This window comes from Chiloscyllium plagiosum, chromosome 3 (genome assembly GCF_004010195.1).
Source record: "Chiloscyllium plagiosum isolate BGI_BamShark_2017 chromosome 3, ASM401019v2, whole genome shotgun sequence".
NCBI classification, from domain to species: domain Eukaryota; kingdom Metazoa; phylum Chordata; class Chondrichthyes; order Orectolobiformes; family Hemiscylliidae; genus Chiloscyllium; species Chiloscyllium plagiosum.
The window spans coordinates 109,758,278-109,778,793 of record NC_057712.1 but is presented as its reverse complement, the minus strand read 5'-3'; the positions used below and the strand labels follow the sequence as shown (position 1 = coordinate 109,778,793).

Below are 20,516 nucleotides of genomic sequence, written 5' to 3'. Positions count from 1 at the left end.
TATACAATGCTTGCCCATTTGTGTTACTACTCTAATGATGTCTACTGGAGAAGTGAGAAGTTGATTTTATTTTCCATTTTTATGGAGGGAAGTTGACAGTTTTTGTTCAAACGGTGCGATGCTGATATTTGGAAGGCAAGCTTGAACCTAATGAGTAAACACGATCGGTGTATAAAATAGATATGAAAATGGAATTATCAAAAATTCAAATTCAAGAGAAAACAGACAGTGGTGGAATGGATGTGCATGTGGTAGAGAAAAATCCAACAGAGAAAAGTGTGAACTAATATATTTTGGCAACAGGACGATGAAGACCTGATTGAAACTAAATGGTATTATTATAAACCAGGTGTAGGGAGAGATCGAGAGACCTGGGGCTTTGTACTTTTATGAAGAGATGATGGGACAAGTTGTGAAAGCACTTAATAAAGCACATGAGGAGGCAGGCTTTCAAAACCAGGAAGTTTTACTGATAGTAAAAGAAACATGCTTGTCCAACAGGTAGCCAGAAAGGCACTGTGGCTCAAGTAGTTCGCCAAGCTGTTGTTCAAAATACACGTAAATATAACTCAAAAGCATTTGCAAGGAGCTGTCCCTCTAATGTGAAGTTGTTCTGGCCAAAATAGATGGCGATATGTTCACTACTGAGTTGGTGGGTTCAGCACAGTACGCTAAAGAAAAGCTGGGGCATGGGAACGGTTCAGATATACTGACATCAGAGTCCACAGAAGCTTCGCTCGGATGTAGTCAACTAGGTGATCCCAGATATGGAGGGACTGTCATATGAGGAGAGGTTGTACTTTAGATGAACGTGAGGTGATCTTAATGAAACATATGAAATTCTGAGGGCACTCGACAAGTTAGATGTGGAAAGGTCTAAGTTGGAGGGCATAATCTCAGAAAAAGGGGGTTGCACATTTAAAACCGAGATGAAAAGGAATTTATTATTTCAGAGTGCCTGTCGAGGTTGGGCCATTAAATAGGTTCAAAGCCGAGATAGATTTTTAATCAATAAGGAAATCAGGAGTTATTGGGAAAAGGCAGGAATGTGGATTTGACAATTTTCAGATAAGCCATAGTCTGATTGAATGGAGAACAAACTTGATGGGCTGAATGGCCTGCTCCATCTTACGGTTCTATGAATAGATAGAACCGTAAGATGGTTCGTAGCTATTCTATATTGTTCTGCAATGATATTCAACCCCAAATGAGAGTGAGTGAGGCGAGTGAGGCGAGTGAGGCGAGTGAGGCGAGAGAGGCGAGAGAGGCGAGAGAGGCGAGAGAGGCGAGAGAGGCGAGAGAAAAAACCTGGGTGAATGGAAATCAGAGGCAAATGAATAAAGGGATGGGCGAGTGAGTGGATAGGTAGGAGAGCCTGTGGTGGGACTGCATGAATGCCATGACCAGATGCTTCTGACCCCTATTTTGTGTGAATTCCTATTACAGATGAGGCAGTGTTAGAATTAATCCTAGAGAATGAAGTCAATTGAATTGTTGAAGTTTCAGTGTGCAAGCATTTTGGAGATAGTGACCATAACTCTAAGTTTCAAAGTCATGACGGAAAGAGATAAGGGTAGTGCAGAGATTAAGTTCTGAGCTGGGCGAAGGCCAATTTCAATTTCATTAGATAGATCTGTAAAATATAGCCCGAGTGCAACTACTTGCCTACTTTGTCTACATTTGGAAAGTGGAAGTCTATTTAAAAGTAGCATAGTGAGAATTCAACCTTTTGCATTCATTCACTCCCATCACATGCTCCCCTACCTACCTACTCACTCACTCACTCACCCAGGGCCAGCATGTTCTTCTAAGAATGAAGAGCAAGGACAATAAGAATTGGATGTCAAGGGATAGAGAGTTTGATAAAGAAAAAGAAGGAAGTATATGTCATGTACAGAGCATAAAAAACAGGGGGACCTTTCAAAAGCATACAAAGTATTGGAGGTTGCCTGAAAAGGAGATTAAGAGGACAAAGGCGGCTACAAAATATCTTTGGCAGATAAGATGAAGGAAAACTCCCAAGATTTTTTGTTAGTAACAGCAAGAGGATTACCAGGGAAAGGGTACCATTACACCCAAAAGGGCAACTGTGAGGAGCCAGTGAATTTGGGTCAGGTCTTAAATGAATTCTTCTCACCTGTAATCAGAGGAGTAAGAATCATAGAGTCCCTACAGTGCAGATAGAGGCCATTTGGCTCAGAGTCTGCACTGACCCTCAGAAGCCCAGCCACTCTCCGTAACCGCACATTTACTATGGGACAATTTAGTATGGCCAATCCGCCTAACCTGCACATCTTTGGACTGTGGGAGGAAACCAAACCACCTACAGGAAAACGCACGCAGACACGTGGAAAATGTGCAAGCACCACACCGACTGTGGTTGGAATTGAACCTGGGCCCTTGGCACCATGAGGCAGCAATGTTAACTACTGAGGTCGCCATATCACCCATACAATTATGTATGTAGTCCTAGAAATTCACTTATTGGGAGCGAAATAAAAGAGCGACTTTGAAAAAAAAATCTTTAAACACTGGAATATGCTGCCTGGAATGCGCTAATATGGTTATGTGGATAGATTAGACAAAGTGAGGTTACTTAGAGTAAATATATTTGATGTATTTTAAAAGCACGAGTTTAGATGGAGTGAATGAAGAGTGAATAATGGAGTGAATAAATTGTCCCATAATGTCTAGGGATATACAGGCTAGGGTGGGTTAGCCATGGTAAATGTGGGGTTATGGAAACTGGATGGGATGCTCTGAGGGTCAATGCAGACTTGGTGGGCCAAATGGCTGAAGGGATTGACAAAAGAATGAGAGGCATCATGAAGAATGTTTGTAAGCAACAAGTGACAAGGATTTTGACTCATTCAGGTGCTTAATGCAGACTCAATGGCAACTTTGAAAAGAATTATCTAATTAATTTAAGGAGAAAAGTTCTGACAAAGGGAAACAGAATAGGATTAACTGGATTGCTCAAACAGCTGGTGCAGTTTCAATGGGATCCTTTTACAATGCACTATTACAAGGTGCTAATCGGTCCTAGCTGAGATGGTGATCAACAGCTGGTATTCATTGGTTAACTCACATCTTACACATGACAGAAAGCAACATGGAATCAGGTGAATGAGGGCCAGCTATCTGACTCATCATATTTATAAAAGGTATCGAAAATTTCACAAGTCAGCAGATGCTCAACATGCCTCCAAACTGAACAACAGAGGCCCTACAAGCAGCAAAGTGGTCTCTACGGTCATCTGCCGACTTTCACTTTGTCACAGGTGCTCCATTACTCGGAGGAAAGATCACTCAACCCGAAACATTAACTGTGATTTCTCTCCATAGATGCTGCCAGCCTTGCTGAGCTTTTCCAGCAATTTCTATTTTTGTCTCCATTATTCATGGTTGGAAGAGTTTTCTGATCTCTTTCAGTACTGGGGATATGGAGAGCAGATGGAAAAAAACGTGGAGGTGAAGGAGAGGATTGTCCATGATCATACTGAACAGAAGAACAGGCCTGATGGACTTAAGTATATTCCTGTTACTTTTTCTTACGTTCCTATAAATTTAGCAGAAGTGAATTAATCTTTTTCATACATCACTCACATGAGCTATTGACCCCCTGACACTTGGTTTTGAAGTGTGAAGTAAGCACAAATACAGAGATATTTTAATGAAGAGTAACCTACCTAGTACCGTGCTTATATCATCGACACACCTGGTCATAATACCAGGAACATCCATCGAGTTGACTAACGGTATGAGACCATGACGGGATAGCAAACCATAGGAACTCTTGAAGCCCACAATACCACAGTGGGCTGCAGGATTGCGTGTGGAACCACCCGTGTCTGAACCTAGAGAACTGAGAGAAATGTCGCACAATTAGTGTTGTGTGCCCATGCCCATAGTGTTAAGTACATTAGTCAGAGGGAAATAGGACTGGGTGGGTTACTTTTCGGAGGGTCGGTATGGACTTGTTGGGCCAAAGGGCCTGTTTCAACACTGTAGGGAATCTAATCTAAAATCTAACTGTATGAGTGTCAAATTATCCCCTTCACTGGAAATTAAGGAATTCATCATAAAGAAGGGAATAAAACAACTAAATAGAGAATAAACAAAAGTTGAAGCATGATAAGACTGAAGATAAGTTCTGGGAAATGAGCAATATGGAAACAGATGGAGCGCTGAAGATTCATCTGAAATAAGATTCAATTTGTACCAAATGTCACAGGTTTCGAGCCAGAACTCTAGTAAAAATGCTTCTTAAGCATCCTGAGCTCAGGATAGTGATACTTGTTGATTTTCACAGGTATGGTTAAATAGGTTGTTAAGTCAGCATATCTGCTTCATCAGCAGTACACAAGAACAGTGCATATGCAAATGCAACACAGGTAGTCGTTCTCCAGGGCTTTGAACTACCTGCTTTGCAGGTCACCCAAGACTCTGAAGAATATATTTATTTTATGGACCAATTACATTAGAATGCACCTAAACATTCACCCTCAACAACACAGAAGAACAATGGCTGTAGAGGCATGGGAACACCATGTCTTCAACATGCCTTTCAAATCATTTGCCATCCTGACTTGGATATTTATTGCCATTCCCTTATTGCCATGAAACTCCCTATTACAGCATTGTGGGATGGCTTTTGTTATGCATTTGCAGCATCTGAAGGAAACAGGTCCCACATTCTCATTGTAAGAGTGTCGTCCCATTTCCTTATTCCCGTATCAGTTGAAGCAAACACTCAGAGACACAATATTGTTTTACCTCCTTCATCTTTATTCTGGGCCCTGGAGGGAGATAGAATGATCGCCGATGTGAACAGAGGCATAAGTTCTCGGTCTTCTCTCAAACAGCAGATTCCTAATATATTATATAGTCACTTACAGGGAGCAGCCTCCAAAGGCAACATCTGTATTGATTGGGTGACTGTTACAATCAGCGAGCATTAACAGTAAACAGTAAGCCATCTGGAATTATACAATGGATGTTCTTAACCTTGTTAACTGGCTTCACATAATGAATGCTTTTTCACCTTATTAACCCACTACCTTTGCCTTTAGCACCTCACTGTTTACTGCAAGTTTTTATCTGATCCAAGTCATGCAAGCTGAGTCTTTGTCTCACACAAGGCAAAACTTAACTGTGTCCCTATCTGCTCATACCTTTTACACTTTCTCAAGAAGAGGAAAATAGTGGCGTTGTCACTATTCTTCACAAATTACTTTCTTTAAATTCTGGTAGTAATGCTGCTAACTAAAATGGAGTGTTTCAGCAAAGCTCCTGCACGTGAGAGCCAAGTGCCAATGGACAGTGCCTAAACTACGAACTGATCTTTCGAAGTTTGATTTTAGCTTTATTATATGTACCTCATTTTAAAAAAAATTTCAGTTTGAAATTATTAAATAGTTTTAAAAAATGTAAATCTGGGGACTGGGGAACAGAAATGTTTTGGAATACTCACACAAAACATGTCCGTGAAGCCACTGCTACTGCACTACCTCCAGAACTACCGCCTGCAATAACCCAATTGGAATCTTCCAGTTTCTGGTCATGAGCAAATCGTTCTCTGTACTGTTCGGAATATCCCCAAGGATTTCTCACTGGTCCAAAAATGCCATCAATACTCCCGCTCCTAGGGAATTAATATTTGTTATGTTGTGACATTATGGGAACAGTTATTCATCAGGTTTTCACCTTTGAACTAAAGACTGACACCACTGAGGCCTCGTTATAGTTGAGAACCTGCCATCTCAAAACTGCAATTAAGAAACAGCTGAGAAAACAGGAGAAAAAACATGTGGTTACAACAATGCAATGTATTAAGTATGGCTAGTCAGACCATTGCCCATAGAACACCAAAGCAGATGATAGCAATCACAACAGCCAGCAAATATTAGGTGAGATTTGAACAGCAAAAAAAAAATAGCGGTTATGGGAAAATAAAAGAAAATGAGACTATAATAGATTGATCAACAGCAGAGATAGTGAACCTACAGAAATTTGTACCAACAATTCTGAAATTCTAAAACGTTACTGAGTAAGTCTGAAAAAGATGGAATATTTCAAGTACAGCTACTTTTAAATACAACACAGTGCAAATTAACATTACATAAATTGTCAAGAAAGAAAGAGTTAAGAAGAACTTAAAACGAGGAGCAGAAATGGACTGTCTGCCTCCTTGAATCTGCTTCAAGTTTCAGAACTGATCTTTCAATTCAACATCATTTTCCTACCCATTCTCCATAGCCTTGTGTTCCCAAGGTTTCACAGAACCATAGAATTTGTAGAGTACTGAAAAAGGCCAATTGGCCCAGGGTTTCCGTGCTGCTCCTCCGAATGAGCAGTGCATCTCTCTCGTCTTTGTCCCATAACCCTGCACATTCTTCCTTTTCAAATGACTGTCTGATAATCTTTTGAACCAGCCTCCATCATACTTTCAGGCTTTACATTCCAGATCCTAACCACTCAGAGCTTGAAGAAGTTATTCCTTAGATAATTTTTGCTTTATTTACTAATTACTTTAAATCAGTGCTCGCTCATTCTTGATTCATTCATGAGTGGCAACATTTGTTTCCTAGTTCCTGTCTGAATGACTGAATAAATTAACCAGATCTCTTCTCAGCCTCCATTTCTCCAAGGAAAATAGTCCCAGCTTCTCCAGTTAATTGTCATATCTCTAATTCCTCATTGTGAAACCATTTTCATTAACCTCTTCTGCACTCTCTCAGATACCTTCAAATCTTTTCTAAAGTGTGGCACCCAGAACTAGATGCAATATTTTAGCTGAAGCTGAACTAGTGCCTTATATTAGTTTAACATAATCTCCTGGTTCTTGTACTCTTTGCCTCTATTGATAAAGCCCAGAATGCTGTCCAATTAACTGCTTTCTTAGTCTTTGCTACTGCCTTTAACGACTTGTACACATTTACATCTAAGTCCTCCTCCTCCAGCACCTTTTGAGTTCTCATCTCTATTTTAAAATTTCTCTCCATGAGCAGCAAAAATCTCTATCCCAGCCTCAAAAAACTCAACAATGGAGGATCCACAACCTGGGGTAGGGAAATTTCTCCACACCTCAGACCTAAAATAATGTATTGCCAACACATGGTTCGGACAAGTTATGTTCTTACCCCATTGCAAATTCGTCAAGATTGGTCTTTCCCATAAGAACAGCACCTTGATCCATTAACCTCTGGACAACTGTGGCATTAAAAGGAGGAATGTAGCCTGCAAGCAATAGAGCAAACTCATTATATACACCACAGGGTCCATGACAAAGTATAATTAGAGAGTGGAAACTACTGAGTTAAGTTATTTTCAGATTAAAATAATTTGTCAACATAGTTAATTTACTTCTTGCCTCGCCAGCGTGAGCACTGCCCTGAACTTTGCATTTGATCAATACTTGAGTGAAATCTGCACCTAGCATTTAAACCCACCCCGTATTGAAAATTTAAACCAATGTGTGGAAACAAAATAAAGGGTAGATACTTCAGTGAGTAGAATTATTTCAGTGGAGGGACTAGAAGAGAGGATGGTTTGATCGGGTAACTTTGATTAATAAACGTAAAACAAGCTGAAGATCACAATATTATTAAATCAGTCATATTTGACAGACAAGCTTGTCTTGAGGAATAGTTTTTCTTATAAAATATGTTTGAAATATATTTGTAAACAAGTTGGAATTTTGGTAGATTATTTGCAAATATAAGGGTATAATCAATCAGTCTTGTTTGTGCCAGGAACTGGCTTGTAAAAACTTTAATTTCTGAATTTTTCCATGTCGTTATCTCTACAAAAATGGCATATATTCTGGCTTCACGAGTGAAATAATGATGGCAAATTTCATATTTCAAATTATGATTGAAATTTGAAAAGAATGACTAGATTCTGCAAATATAGAATGCATTGGTTACAGGGAGAGACTGGCAGCTAACAAGAGCAATTTAGCTGATCCCACTAGAATACTAAGAGATGGGATGGGTGCCATTGAGGATCAAAAAGAGGACCATGTGTGGAGATAGAGGGCACACCAGAGGTGCTGAATAAATCCTTTACACCTGTCTTTACCCAGGATAAAACACTGAAGTCAGTGACAAAGGACATTGCTGAGATACCGAATATCTTCCAGATTTAAGGTGAATGACTAAAGGACCATTGGTATCAGAAGGAAAAATTATGTAGTCAGTGGTTACAATCTGTAATACAGGAAGATCATTACGGATTAGCCAATTGGCTTCCTTCTACAAGTAACTATTTGATGAATCAGTTTTACAGAATACTGGACACATTTTTAGTAAGTTCAAGAGTTCCCAAATCATTAGCTCTCTGCATGTGAAAATTATGAGAATTTTATTGAATAAAGTACATTATAGAAAAGGTTAATAGATTCACTTAAAAAAAAGTGCTATTCACTGATTTCAAAAAGAATAAAAGTATAGCTTTTTCTCCAGTGGATAATTGCATAGTACAGTGAGTCATAATGTGTGGAGAGGCTTCAAGGTTGATTGTCAGATTGTTTTTAATGAGTGAGCTGACCTCAGCAGGTGCATTTTAATTGATCTTTGCTTCTGAGCTGGGGATAAAGGAGGGCTCATGAAGGCAGGGGTGACCCAAGATAGAACATGGAATCACTATACTGTGAGGTCAATCAAAAGTGTTTTCTAGATCGGTGTGGACAAGGAAGGGACTAAATTCACTGTAGTACATCCTTTGCAATGTTTCTTTTAGTTGGCTAACTCTCAATTTGCAGCTCACAGTTGTGGTGTAAAATTATGTCCCAATACATGTGTGAATCATAATGTAACACATGTATTGGGCCAAGCAGTGGAATGTGGTGAAACGGTTAAAAATTATGTCCCAATACATGTGTGAATCTAACCGGAATGGAGGTGTTGCTTAGTCCCGTGTGAATCTTATTACACACCTCCCCGTGTGAATCTTCTTATCTGTATGTAACCAGAATGGAATGTGTTTTTTAGCCTTGCTCTGCTGTTCACATGAATGTTTATATCTGGAAAAGAGTATATCAGCTGGAAAAGTCTCCAGTTCGGTGAGTCTGCTCCGGGGTTACGTTTAACCGCCGAGCGTGGGTTGATGGCAACCGCTCTACGAGAACTGACAGCTCCCAGTTCCGGTAACATGTAGAGTGAGTATAAGCCAGACCCGTTGTAAGTTTGTGGCGACGCTGCGGGGAATAAAATGCTCATATTCTAGCAGACTCGCCTCTTGGCTGTTTGTTCTGTGTCAGACTACTCTCCTACGAACCTGACCTTGAGAATTTTTTAAAACAACAGTTGAACAAAGGCAGCTTATAAAGAAGGCTCCCAGCAATGGCAGAATTGCATCTCAGCCTGTGAAGGGATGGGCAGAGGTCAAAGAAAGGAAAATACACATGTTCCTTTGGACAGGTTGCTCATTTCCTTTATTTTCCTGAATATTTTCAACCCACCTTTACAGGTCTGTACAGATCACATTCCAACTATCACCAACAAGCTGGGATTTTGTCAATGCAAGTTTGGAATTTGCTAGGGGGACATGGGCAGAAGCAAGAATTGACCTTCAAATCAGTATCACAGGGCAAACTGATAGACCCCAGGGCTAAACCCATGACCATGTACTTTACCATTTGTTGGAGTTCCAAAAGTTGCATTCCTTGAATGGAAAATTGAGTAAATTAAAGAAATGCACTTGTTAATAATCCCATGAAGAGATATGCGCCAACAGTCAGAAGTTCAAAAACTGCTATAACCTCCTCATCTTACTAAACAAACGTCAATACCAGCATCATTTCTACTTACTGTCAGCTCAACATCAAACATTACCATTTCTATTTATGAGCAGCACATATAGAAACAATCACAAATCATCTTAAAAGGGGTCTGTAAACAATTTAAAAAATGGAAAGGAGAAGCAAGTTAGGAGGGTGGATGTGAGTTCTATAGAGCAAGGGTAAAGCAGTTAAAAAAGACATCAAATTGTGGGGAATGGCCAGAAAAAGCAGAAACCTGATGGAAAACTCTGCCAACAGAGTCATGTAGATCGCACAATAATCTGTATGTGACAATGATGATCAGTGAGTTAATTTATTGGGTCAGTTAGAACTTGGGAAGGATGGGATTGATATTCTCTTAGGTATATAGTGGCCAGAGCGTCTTCTGTTCAGGAATATGCCCAGTCAGAAAGACTTAAAAAGGGTTAAAATTAAAATTCTGACTACTCTCTGTAATTAAAAAAAAGATTCACAACCGATCTGGCCAATTAAGGATGACTTACATTATACAGTTTCTGGAAATGATGTGATGACTACATTGTGTCTCGAGTGGCATGTGACTGTGGGGGGGGGAATGGCTGGGGGTCATCTTGCAGCCGCTACTGACTGTAATGTGAAGCTCTTGTGCTGTATAAAGGAACGACTGATCCTTTTATTCAAAGAGATCTTTGACACGATTCGGCAAGCCCTGCAAAGAGTGTTAAGGGTTCCTCCAGAAAACTTGTACTTGCTTAATAAAGTTTTGCCTGTTCACAGAAGTTGGTGTGTTGCAGTTGCATCAAATGTGTAAGAATCTCAAGAACAAAGAACCTAACAGCATCATATTCCATTCCTTTTGCTATCAATGCTCAATAGTAGCAGGATGTACTATCCACAAGATGTTACCAAATATCCTTAGAGAATACTTTCCATACCCATGACCAGTTCCATCTAGAAGGAGAAGGGCTGGAGACACATGGGAACGTCATTGAAATAACTCCACAGAGACTAGTACACTGTCATCAAGTCACCCTTTATTTACCTGTGGAGCATCCTTGACACTGATCCACCTCTGAGTGAACAGAACCTCTGACACTCCTGTCCTTAACTGTCAGTCAATGCTCCCTGATTGGACCAGATTAACAGCCCCAATCAGGGAACTCATTCTGCGAGGTCAACCTGGCAGACATCTTCACAATCACTATAGCTTTAGCTATCACCTGCAAGTTCCCATCCAAGCTGCTTATTAACCTGATTTGAAAATATATCAATGTTCTTTATCTCTTGCTGGATCAAAATCCTGGAATCTTGTCCCCAAGGACATTGTGGGTCAACCAACAGCACATGGACTGCAGCAGCTCAAGAAGACAGCTCACCACCACCTTCTCAAGGACAACTAGGCTCAGGCAATAATTGCTGACCCAGGCCATGTTCCATAAACGAATTTTTAAAAATTCAAGACCTTTTAACATAACTCATTCCCAAATCTATACTTACAAAAAATTCTGAAACCTTACAAAAAGAGCTGAGGAATTGCATGTGAGAGTGGAAATTTTAGGCTGCAGAATTCAAAATGAAATGCAATTTACAGAGAGTAGACAGCAATCAGAGGAGTATTTGAGAAATTAAACCTCGACGGGATAAGGCATTCAGTAATTCTCAAGGCACAGGTCTTGAATGAAACATTTTCATTCGCCCACAATGTTTGGAAGAGATTGAAAACAATGCAGGAATATTACAATTGGATAACTGATGCTTTATATTTCATTACCTATTTATTTGCTTCAAAATTCAAACTATTTTTATAAAGAATAAAAAAGCCTTTACCTTTTAACATGTTTGATGCACATGTTGTCTCAATACCAGCAGTGCTGAAGTTATCCTTAACAGCTATTGGAACCCCATCTAAGGGACCAAAGCATTTGCCTGGGTGAATATAAATCAAAAATGCTTATATAGTGAAATATATAATTTATTATTTATATATTTTATAATAAATGACACAATAAACCGAATTGATGTAATAGTTATAAGTAGCTGATATGTACTTTGTTGCAGTTCTTTACAGATTAGCAAAGATTGGAAGCACACTGGCATTCTTCCAGACTGACTTCAGAATTATGTATAGTTACCAAAACAAATCCATTTTAATTGCATTTTTCCTTCGGATGGTAAACAGGACAGTCTAACTTATATACCAGTTTTATATTAACATTCCCAAATTAGATTTTCTCAATCTGGTTCAAGTAATTTGATATGAATACTAAAATGAGGATTTAACCAGTGCTGCAGATGTTAAAGTCCCAAAATAAAAACAAGAGTGTTGGAAAAACCCTGCCAGCAACCACAGAGACAGATGCTGAGCCAGTGTTTGAAGTTCCATACGATTCTTCTTCAGAACTTTAAAAACTGACAGCCTAGCTTTGCTCATAGTCCTCCTTCCTCTAAGACAGAAGGTTCGAAGATTATGGCCTCAACTCCGACAGTGTCAGAAATCAATATGAAAGTGTGAGACAGCTGCATTGTTAGGAGTTTCTGCCTTTCCAAATAGGCATTAAATTTAGGCCTTTCCCTCCTGGTCAGAAGGACATAAAAGATCCTTGGTTTTATTTGAAGAGGAGCTGACAATGCTTTACTCTGGTCACGATTTTTTCTCTTAGTTAATACTCTAAAATTAGATAATCTGATCCAGAAATGTCTCCATTGTCCAGCAAAGCAGGGATTATGATTCAAAAATAATTAATTAGAATATCTTAGTGATAAAAGTTGCATTATATATGAAATTTTTGTTCACTTTTTCTGCACTTCATTTGTACTGGAACCTATGAATGAAAAAGTAACATTGCCTCAATGGGTAAACTGACTGGGGGAGAAAAAAAAAAGGATAGGGAGTTGCTATGATCAGAAAAACAAATACATAGTTTTCACCTAGACAGCTGTACTAACGGAGAGCAAATAAAAATGCAATGTTACATCCATCCAAAATATGAACAAGTTTGAAGCCAAGTTTCTAACAGAATTTTAACAAGCACGTAAGTACACTCAGAAAGGTAAAGTGTAGTGGAGCTCAATGTTTTAAAAATTCTGTAAATCCCATTGGTCATAATGATAAAGCTGTACGTCACCTCTTTGCAACCTTTGCTCTGCTGCTGTAGCCTGTTGCATGGCAAGCTCCTCAGTGACGGTAATGTAGGCATTCAGGAAGGCTGTCTTCCTGATTAAAGACAGACATCTTTGGCACAGCTCAGTTGGACTGATTCGACCTTCTTGAAAAGCTCGAGTAATCTACAATTGTAATATAGATGGAAGGCTAATATAGGTCACATATAGATAGGATAAGAAAAGGTTACCCACCACATCAATAAATTTATATCTAATTGGCTGGCATTGTAGGCAATTCTCAATGAGCCCTAATCTTTAATCCCAGTACTTCATACAATCTATCATCATTAAATCCTAGATTTGAGTTTACTACATCCTCCTGAGGTACCTGGAAACAATGAACAGAAGGATGCACTCTTGCAGAAACTCCATAGCTAATGACAGCCTTGATGGCACAAATTCCCCCAAACTTCTGATCCCTTAATAAATTTAACGGCCTGGTCAGCTCTGGCAAACTAAAGTAGAAGCAGTACAATTGACAATTCACAATCCCTACTCAAACCCTGACCTCAAATTCCTGCTTTCTCTCTCTCTCATTAAAAATCTCCTCATCCCCAGATATATTACTATTTCTGACAACTTTATAAGCCTTTTCTTTCATACAACTTCCTTCATCAGCCATGGTTGACTGACATTTTTGAGCTTCTACACCCTGAAGGAATGCATAATTGCTGTAAAAGAAGTAATAGTTTTTTTTTTAAAAAAAAGACTTTCCATTTGCCAGTGTACAGTATTGTTTTAGTGTATTTTCCCAATCCACTTCAACCAGTTCTTGCCTTATGGCTTTATAATTTCCCTTATTCAAAGTGAAGAGTCTTGTCTCTGATTTAACTGAAAATGTAACACATTGTAATCGCTCATCCCGAAAGTTTTTTTAAAAACAAGATTAAAAACAATAAAGTCCTTTCTCATCACATACCATTAGTATTAAAATAGCCTGTAGTCAGCTGCTTAACATACTGCTCTAGTGAACCATCCCTAAACCCCTGTTAGAAATTTATTCTCCGTAGCTCAAGTGCTCACTTGGTTTACCCAGTTGGCCGGTTTTGAGATTTGTAGCTCAGGTTGAGATTCTGGATGAAAGTTTGCTCATTGAGCTGGAAAGTTCATTTTCAGACATTTCGTCACCATACTAGGTAACATCAGTGAGCCTCCGGTGAAGCACTGGTATTATGGCCCATTTTCGATTTATGTGTTTAGGTTTCCTTGGGTTGATGGTGTCATTTCCTGTGGTGATGCCAGTTCCTGTGGACACCACTTCGACTGGGACAACATATCCATCCTGGGACAAGCCAAATAAAGACACGCACAAGAATTCCTAGAAGCATGGTATTCCAACCGGAACTCGATCAACAAACACATCGACTTGGACCCCAATTAACACCCTCTGAGAAAAAGAACAGGAAATAGCATCACCACAGGAACTGGTATCACTGCAGGAAATGACATCACCAACCCAAGGAAAACTAAACAAATAAAAAACGGGCCATACCATCAGTGCTTTACCAGAGGCTCACTGATGATGTTACCTAGTATGGTGACAAAACGTCTGAAAATGAACCATCCAGCTCAGCGAGCAAACTTACATCAGGTTTACCCAGTCTACAAATAGATTGCAATCACCTATGTTAACTGTGTTGCCCACATTATAAGCTTCTCATCTTCTGGTGCCCCACACATACTACTATTTGCTGTCTTCTAAATAATCCAACCAACATTTGTTGCTCTCACTGTTTCTTCATTTTAGCTAAACAGGTTCAACACATTGTTCTTCTAATCTGAGATCCCTCTCTTACAAATACACGGATCCCACCCTATATCATCAGAACAATTGCACTTACTGTTCCTTTTTTTGCCCATCCTTTGTAAATGTTGAATATTCTTGGTTATTCAGTTCCCAGTCCAGGTCACCATGCAGCCATGTTACTGTAATGGCAATTATGCCATGTCCCTTTATGTCGGTTTGTACCTGTCCCTTCCACTCCACCAAGGACATGCAGGTCATGGGCCTCCTCCATCTTCAAACCCTAACTGCCTGACACCTAGAGGAAGAACACCTCATCTTCTGTCTTGGGACACTGCAACCACACGGGATTAATGTGGATTTCACCAGTTTCCTCATTTCCCCGCCCCTCACCTTACCCCAGTCCTAATTTCGAACTGGGCACCACACTCTTGACGTGTCCATCATCTTTCCCATCTATCCGCTCCATCCTCCTCACCTACCTATCACTTCCACCCCCTCCTTCATCTACCTATCACATTCTTAGCTACCTTCCACCCAGCCCCACCCCTCTCGTATTTATGTCTCAGTCCTTTGGCCCACAAGCCTCATTCCTGATGAAGGGCTTATGTCCGAAACGTCAATTCTCCTGCTCCTCGGATACTGCCTCATCTGCTGTGCTTTTCTAGCACCACACTCTCGACCCTTTAGATTATCTGTCTTGTTGTGCATGCTGTATATTCAGAGCATTAACTTTGTAGTTTTGACAACATTCCACATTTGAGGCATACTTGATACTCAGCTTTGTTTCTAGCGGTTTTGCTACTTTCTGTTACCATATTTAGTTGTTGCCAAATGACATACTATCCCATTCCCAGATAAGCTGTATTAAATCCATCCCAACAGCACCAGCAAATCTCCCAGCAAGGATATCACTACCAGTCTCATTAAGGTGTAATAAGTTCTACCAACCTCCGAACTGGCCCCAATGTCTCAGAAATCTGTTGCCCTCCCTCGACACCAGTTTTTCAGCCATGTGTTCAATCAATCAATCCTCCTGTTCTAATGCTTACTAGCATGTGGCATTGGGAGTAATCCTGACATTACTGCTCTTAAGGTTATGCTTTACAAATTCCTTTCTAAGTACCTAAAATCTGCTTTCAGGACCTCTTCCCTTTTCCCATCTACATTGTTGGTACCAATTTGGACCATGACTTCTTGTTAATCCCTCTTCCTCATAAAGTTATCCTGCAGCCGCTCTTGACATCCTTCCCAGAAATTTCTTTGATTCATTCTGTATCTTATATTTCCCAATGGTTTCTAACTGGGACTTTAAACATACTAGCATATTCCCTCTCATGATTTTGTTGTGTGTACGGCCTATTCTTTTAAGCGTGAGTGCTTTCAATTGGTCTGTACAGTTGTGCACATATGTAAAGGGATGCACTTGCTTGGACTGCAGGCTATCTTCTTGGGTTACAGTCTGGTTGAGAGAGAACATTGCTGGTAATCCTTCCTAAATCACCATTTGCAGTTCAGCCATCCCTGGCGATGGACTGATTAATATCTGGACGTAGAAAATGTGGTAGGTGGTAGAACTAAATCTTACATCTGCAAGGCAACTTCTGACAATATGAAAAGATAGCAGTATGTGGTGCTTCACAGAAGGAAGGGTGACCAAAAACTGAGCTAAGAGCTTTAAAGGTGGAGAAAGTAGAGGAATTTTCAGAAATTAGGACTTAGGGCAGCTGATGATAAACCCAATAATGGGGTGAAAGGATGTAGATGCAAAGGGGTCAGAATCTAAACAATAACTCCTTCCTTTCCTATGTTAGGGGTGGGATATTTTGACAAATATTTCAAAACATGAAATAATATGTCACACTTCTCTTGGAAAAAAAGTTGTTCATTCCATCAGATGTATGAGTTAAAACTGCATTTCTTTTGACTAAACATGTCAGAATATTGTAAAATTTTGCTAAATATGTCGAGCAAAGTATAGATGTTGATGTCACTGGTTAATTTTAATAATATGGGTAATTTGACCAGTGGCAGTTAATGTGATTCAGATATTTCCACACTAGTGTCAACAGCTAAGTTCACATCACCCGGCCAGGCAACATTGAGGTGATGATTAGCTGTGCTGCTGCAGTGAACAATATGACATAATTGAGATGGAAGCTCATTTGAAATTGGTAAAAATGAGTTTGGCAATTCTTTTGAAAGAACTGAAAACCTAAAGCTTGCAGAATTCAAAAGATTCTGAATTAAAGTTTTACACTGAATTTGATAATTCTTTGTAAATATTTTACAATCCATTTTAAATGACATAGACAAAGAGATATGGTGTAATCTATCTTCATTTTGCTGATGATACAGGACTGGGTGGCAAGGTAAGCTTGGCTTTAAAATGTCTGGAATCTGTGACCATTTTGGATAAAGTCTCCCGTCAGAGGTTGTTCAGCAAAAGTAAAGAACATGGGCTAGAAGATAATGTACTGGCATGGGGATTACGAATTGGCCAATAAACAGAAAACAAGTAAGTGGGTCGATCTTAGTTCAGAGGAAAGGTCACTGGACCCGAAATGTTAACTCTGCTTTCTCTCCACAGATACTACCAGACCTGTTGTTTTTCCAGCAATTTCTGGTTAGGTTTCTGATTTTCAGCATCCACAGTTCTGTGGTATTTTGTTTCTCTCTATTCCCTGCCTGTCCATTTATTGGTTTAAATGCCTCAAAACGTTGCATTCATATCTGCTTCTACCACCTACCCCAGTAGCACATTCCAGTCACCTACCACCTTCTGTGTAAAAATCTTGCCTCACACATTTCCTTTACACTTTCTCCCTTTCACCTTAAACCTATGCCCCCTAGTATTTGACATTTCCACCTGTGGAAAAAGACTCTGACTATTCACCCTAGCCATGCCTCTTGTTATTTTATATTCTGCTGTCAGGTTACCCCCTCAGCCTCTGACATTCTAGCGAAAACAATCCAAATTTGTCCAACCTCTTCTTATTAGTAATGGTGCACTGAGAACAACCTAGCTCTCAATGCCAGCAAAACCAAGGAACTCATTATTGACTTTCAGCAGAATGTTACTCATGCCCCCCTACTCATTAACAGCACAGAGGTGGAACAAGTGGAGAGTGGGAGTGGGCATCCACAATAAGCTTTCTTGGACTCTTCTTCCTCAGGCAGCTGAGGAAATTTGGCATGACGGCGAATACCCTTGGCAACTTTTATAGGTGCGCCATCGAGAGCATTCTGTCTGGATGTATCACTGCCTGGTATGGTAACTTACCATTCAAGATCGGAGACGGTTACAGAGAGTGGTGAGCTTGGCCCGGACAATCACAAAGGCCAACCTCCCATCTATAGTATCCATCTACCAGGCCCGCTGTCAAGGAAAGGCTGCCAGCATTCTCAAAGACCCATCCCACCCTGACAATGTTTTTCTACAATCTCTACGATCGGGGAGAAGATACAGAAGCCTGAACGTATGCACCAGCTGGTCTTGTAACAGTTTCTACCCTACTATTATTAGAATACTGAATGAACTCTCAAACTCTTAACATTCGCCTGTACCTGTGTTTTTGTTTTTGCCGCTGGTTACCTATTATTTAATTATCTATGCTACATAACTCTGTGATCTGCCTGTATTGCTCGCAAGCCAAAGCTTTTCACTGTGCCTCGGTACACGTGAAAATAAATTCAATTCAATTCAATTTAAGTAACATCCACATAAATCTCTTTTGCATCCTGTCCAAAGCCTCCACATCCTTCCTATAGAACTGCTCACAATACTCCAAATGTGGCCTAACTATAGTCTTACTTTAACTCAATTCAGAATGAGAGGTGTGCAGGTATCTCAGATTGTGGGTGAGAGGAGATTAGAACTACAAGCAGGAGTCGGTCATTCGGTCATTTGCCATTCAATTAAATTGTGGCTGACCTGTCTGAGGCTTTAAATCCTTTTTCCTACCTGTAACTTTCCCACACAACCACGTTAGCCATGCAACCCCTCTGGGTCAAAGAAAATCCTAAAAACTAACTTGACTTTCAATAAATTCCATAATGTAGCTTGTTACACTCTCTGTGAAGATTATTTTCTTGATTCTGTACTGTCATGAACAATGGTCCAATCCCAAACTCACCATCAAACCAGTAGATAAAGGGGGTGCACTGGTAGTTTGGCACACTGACCTCTACAACGCTGAAGCCAGACGCCAACTCCTACCGCCCCCTCAACCATGACCCCACCCCCCATCACCAAACCGTCATCTCCCAGACCATAGGAGAACCTCATCACCTCAGGAGATCTCCCACCCACAGCTTCCAACCTCATAGTCCAGGATCCCCGCACTGCCCGGTTCTACCTCCGTCCCAAGATCCACAAGCTTGACCACCCTGGCCGATCCATTGTCTCAGCCTGCTCCTGCCCCACCGAACTTATTTCCACCTACCTTGACACTGTCCTGTTCCCCCCTGTCCACCCCATCCCAGTCCAGGAACTCCCCACATACTTTCGGGACACCACCCACGCCCTCCACCTCCTCCAAGACTTCCGTTTCCCCGGCCCTCAACGCCTCATCTTCACCATGGACATCCAATCCCTCTACAACTCCATCCGCCATGACCAGGGCTTCCAAGTCTTCCATTTCTTCCTCTCCCGACGTCCTCAACAGTACCCTTCCACCGACACTCTCACTCATTTGGCTGAACTTGTCCTCACCCTTAACAACTTTTCCTTCGAATCCTCCCACTTCCTCCAGACCAAAGGGGTAGCCATGGGCACCCGTATGGGTCTCTTTGTTGGCTGCGTAGAACAGTCCATCTTCCACTCCCCACCTCTTCCTCTGCTACATTGATGACTGCATTAGCTCCACCTTGTGCTCCCGCAAGGTTGTGCTCCCGCAAGGAGGTTGAGCCGTCCCTCCCTTCCTGGACCTTGCCATCTCCATTAATGACGACTGACTGGACACTGACATTTTTTTACAAACCCGACTCCCACAGCTACCTAGATTATACCTCTTCCCACCCTACCTCTTGCAAAATGCCATCCTGTATTCCCAATTCCTCCGCCTTCACCATATCTGCTCCCAGGAGGACCAGTTCCACCACAGAACATACCAGATGGCCTCCTTCTTTAGAGATCACTATTTCCCTTCCCATGTGGTTAAAGATGCCCTCCAACGCAGCTCATCCACATTCTGCCCCTCCACCATCAAACCCCACCCCTCCAACCGTAATAAGGACAGAACCCCCCGGTGCATAACTTCTACCCTACCAACCTTTGCATAAACCACATCATCCGAAGACATTTCCGCCACCTCCAAACGGACCCCACCACCAGGGATATATTTCGCCATTTTCGCAAAGACTGTTCCCTCCGTGACTACTTGGTCAGGTCCACACCCCCCCCGCAACCCACCCTCCCTTCCTGACACCCCCCCCCCGCCACTGCAGAAATTGCAAAACCTGCGTCCCCAAAGAGCCTTCCACATCCAAAGTTTCACCTGCACATCCATCAATATCATTTATTGTGTCCATTGCTGCCGATGCGGACTCCTCTACATTAGGGAGACTGGATGCCTCCTAGCAGAGCACTTTAGGGAACATCTCCAGGACACCCGCCCAACATTTCAACTCCCCCTCCCACTCTGCCGAGGACATGGAGGTCCTGAGCCTCCTTCACCGCCACTCCCCCACCACCTGACGCCTGGAGGAAGAATGCCTCACCTTCTGCCTCGGAACACTTCAACCCTAGGGCATCAATGTGGACTTCAACAGTTTCCTCATTTCCCCTTTCCCCCTCCTCACCGCAGTTCCAACCTTCCAGCTCAGCACTGTTCCCATGACTTGTCC

At 41.1% G+C, this 20,516-nt stretch overlaps 1 protein-coding gene across 1 annotated transcript in view; it reads right to left on the bottom strand.

Annotated features, from left to right (window-relative positions):
* The window catches only part of qrsl1 (glutaminyl-tRNA amidotransferase subunit QRSL1), a 33,994-nt gene extending 20,104 nt beyond the window's left edge, over nt 1–13,890 (bottom strand). The window contains exons 1-6 of the mRNA XM_043687052.1: nt 13,845–13,890; nt 12,889–13,048; nt 11,591–11,689; nt 7,143–7,239; nt 5,474–5,644; nt 3,690–3,865 (exon numbers count right to left, since the gene is read on the bottom strand). Coding sequence (XP_043542987.1) covers nt 3,690–3,865; nt 5,474–5,644; nt 7,143–7,239; nt 11,591–11,689; nt 12,889–13,048; nt 13,845–13,847 — 706 coding nt within the window. The 5' untranslated portion in view covers nt 13,848–13,890. The remainder of the gene's footprint in view (nt 1–3,689; nt 3,866–5,473; nt 5,645–7,142; nt 7,240–11,590; nt 11,690–12,888; nt 13,049–13,844) is intronic.
* Nucleotides 13,891–20,516: the final 6,626 nt, after the last annotated feature.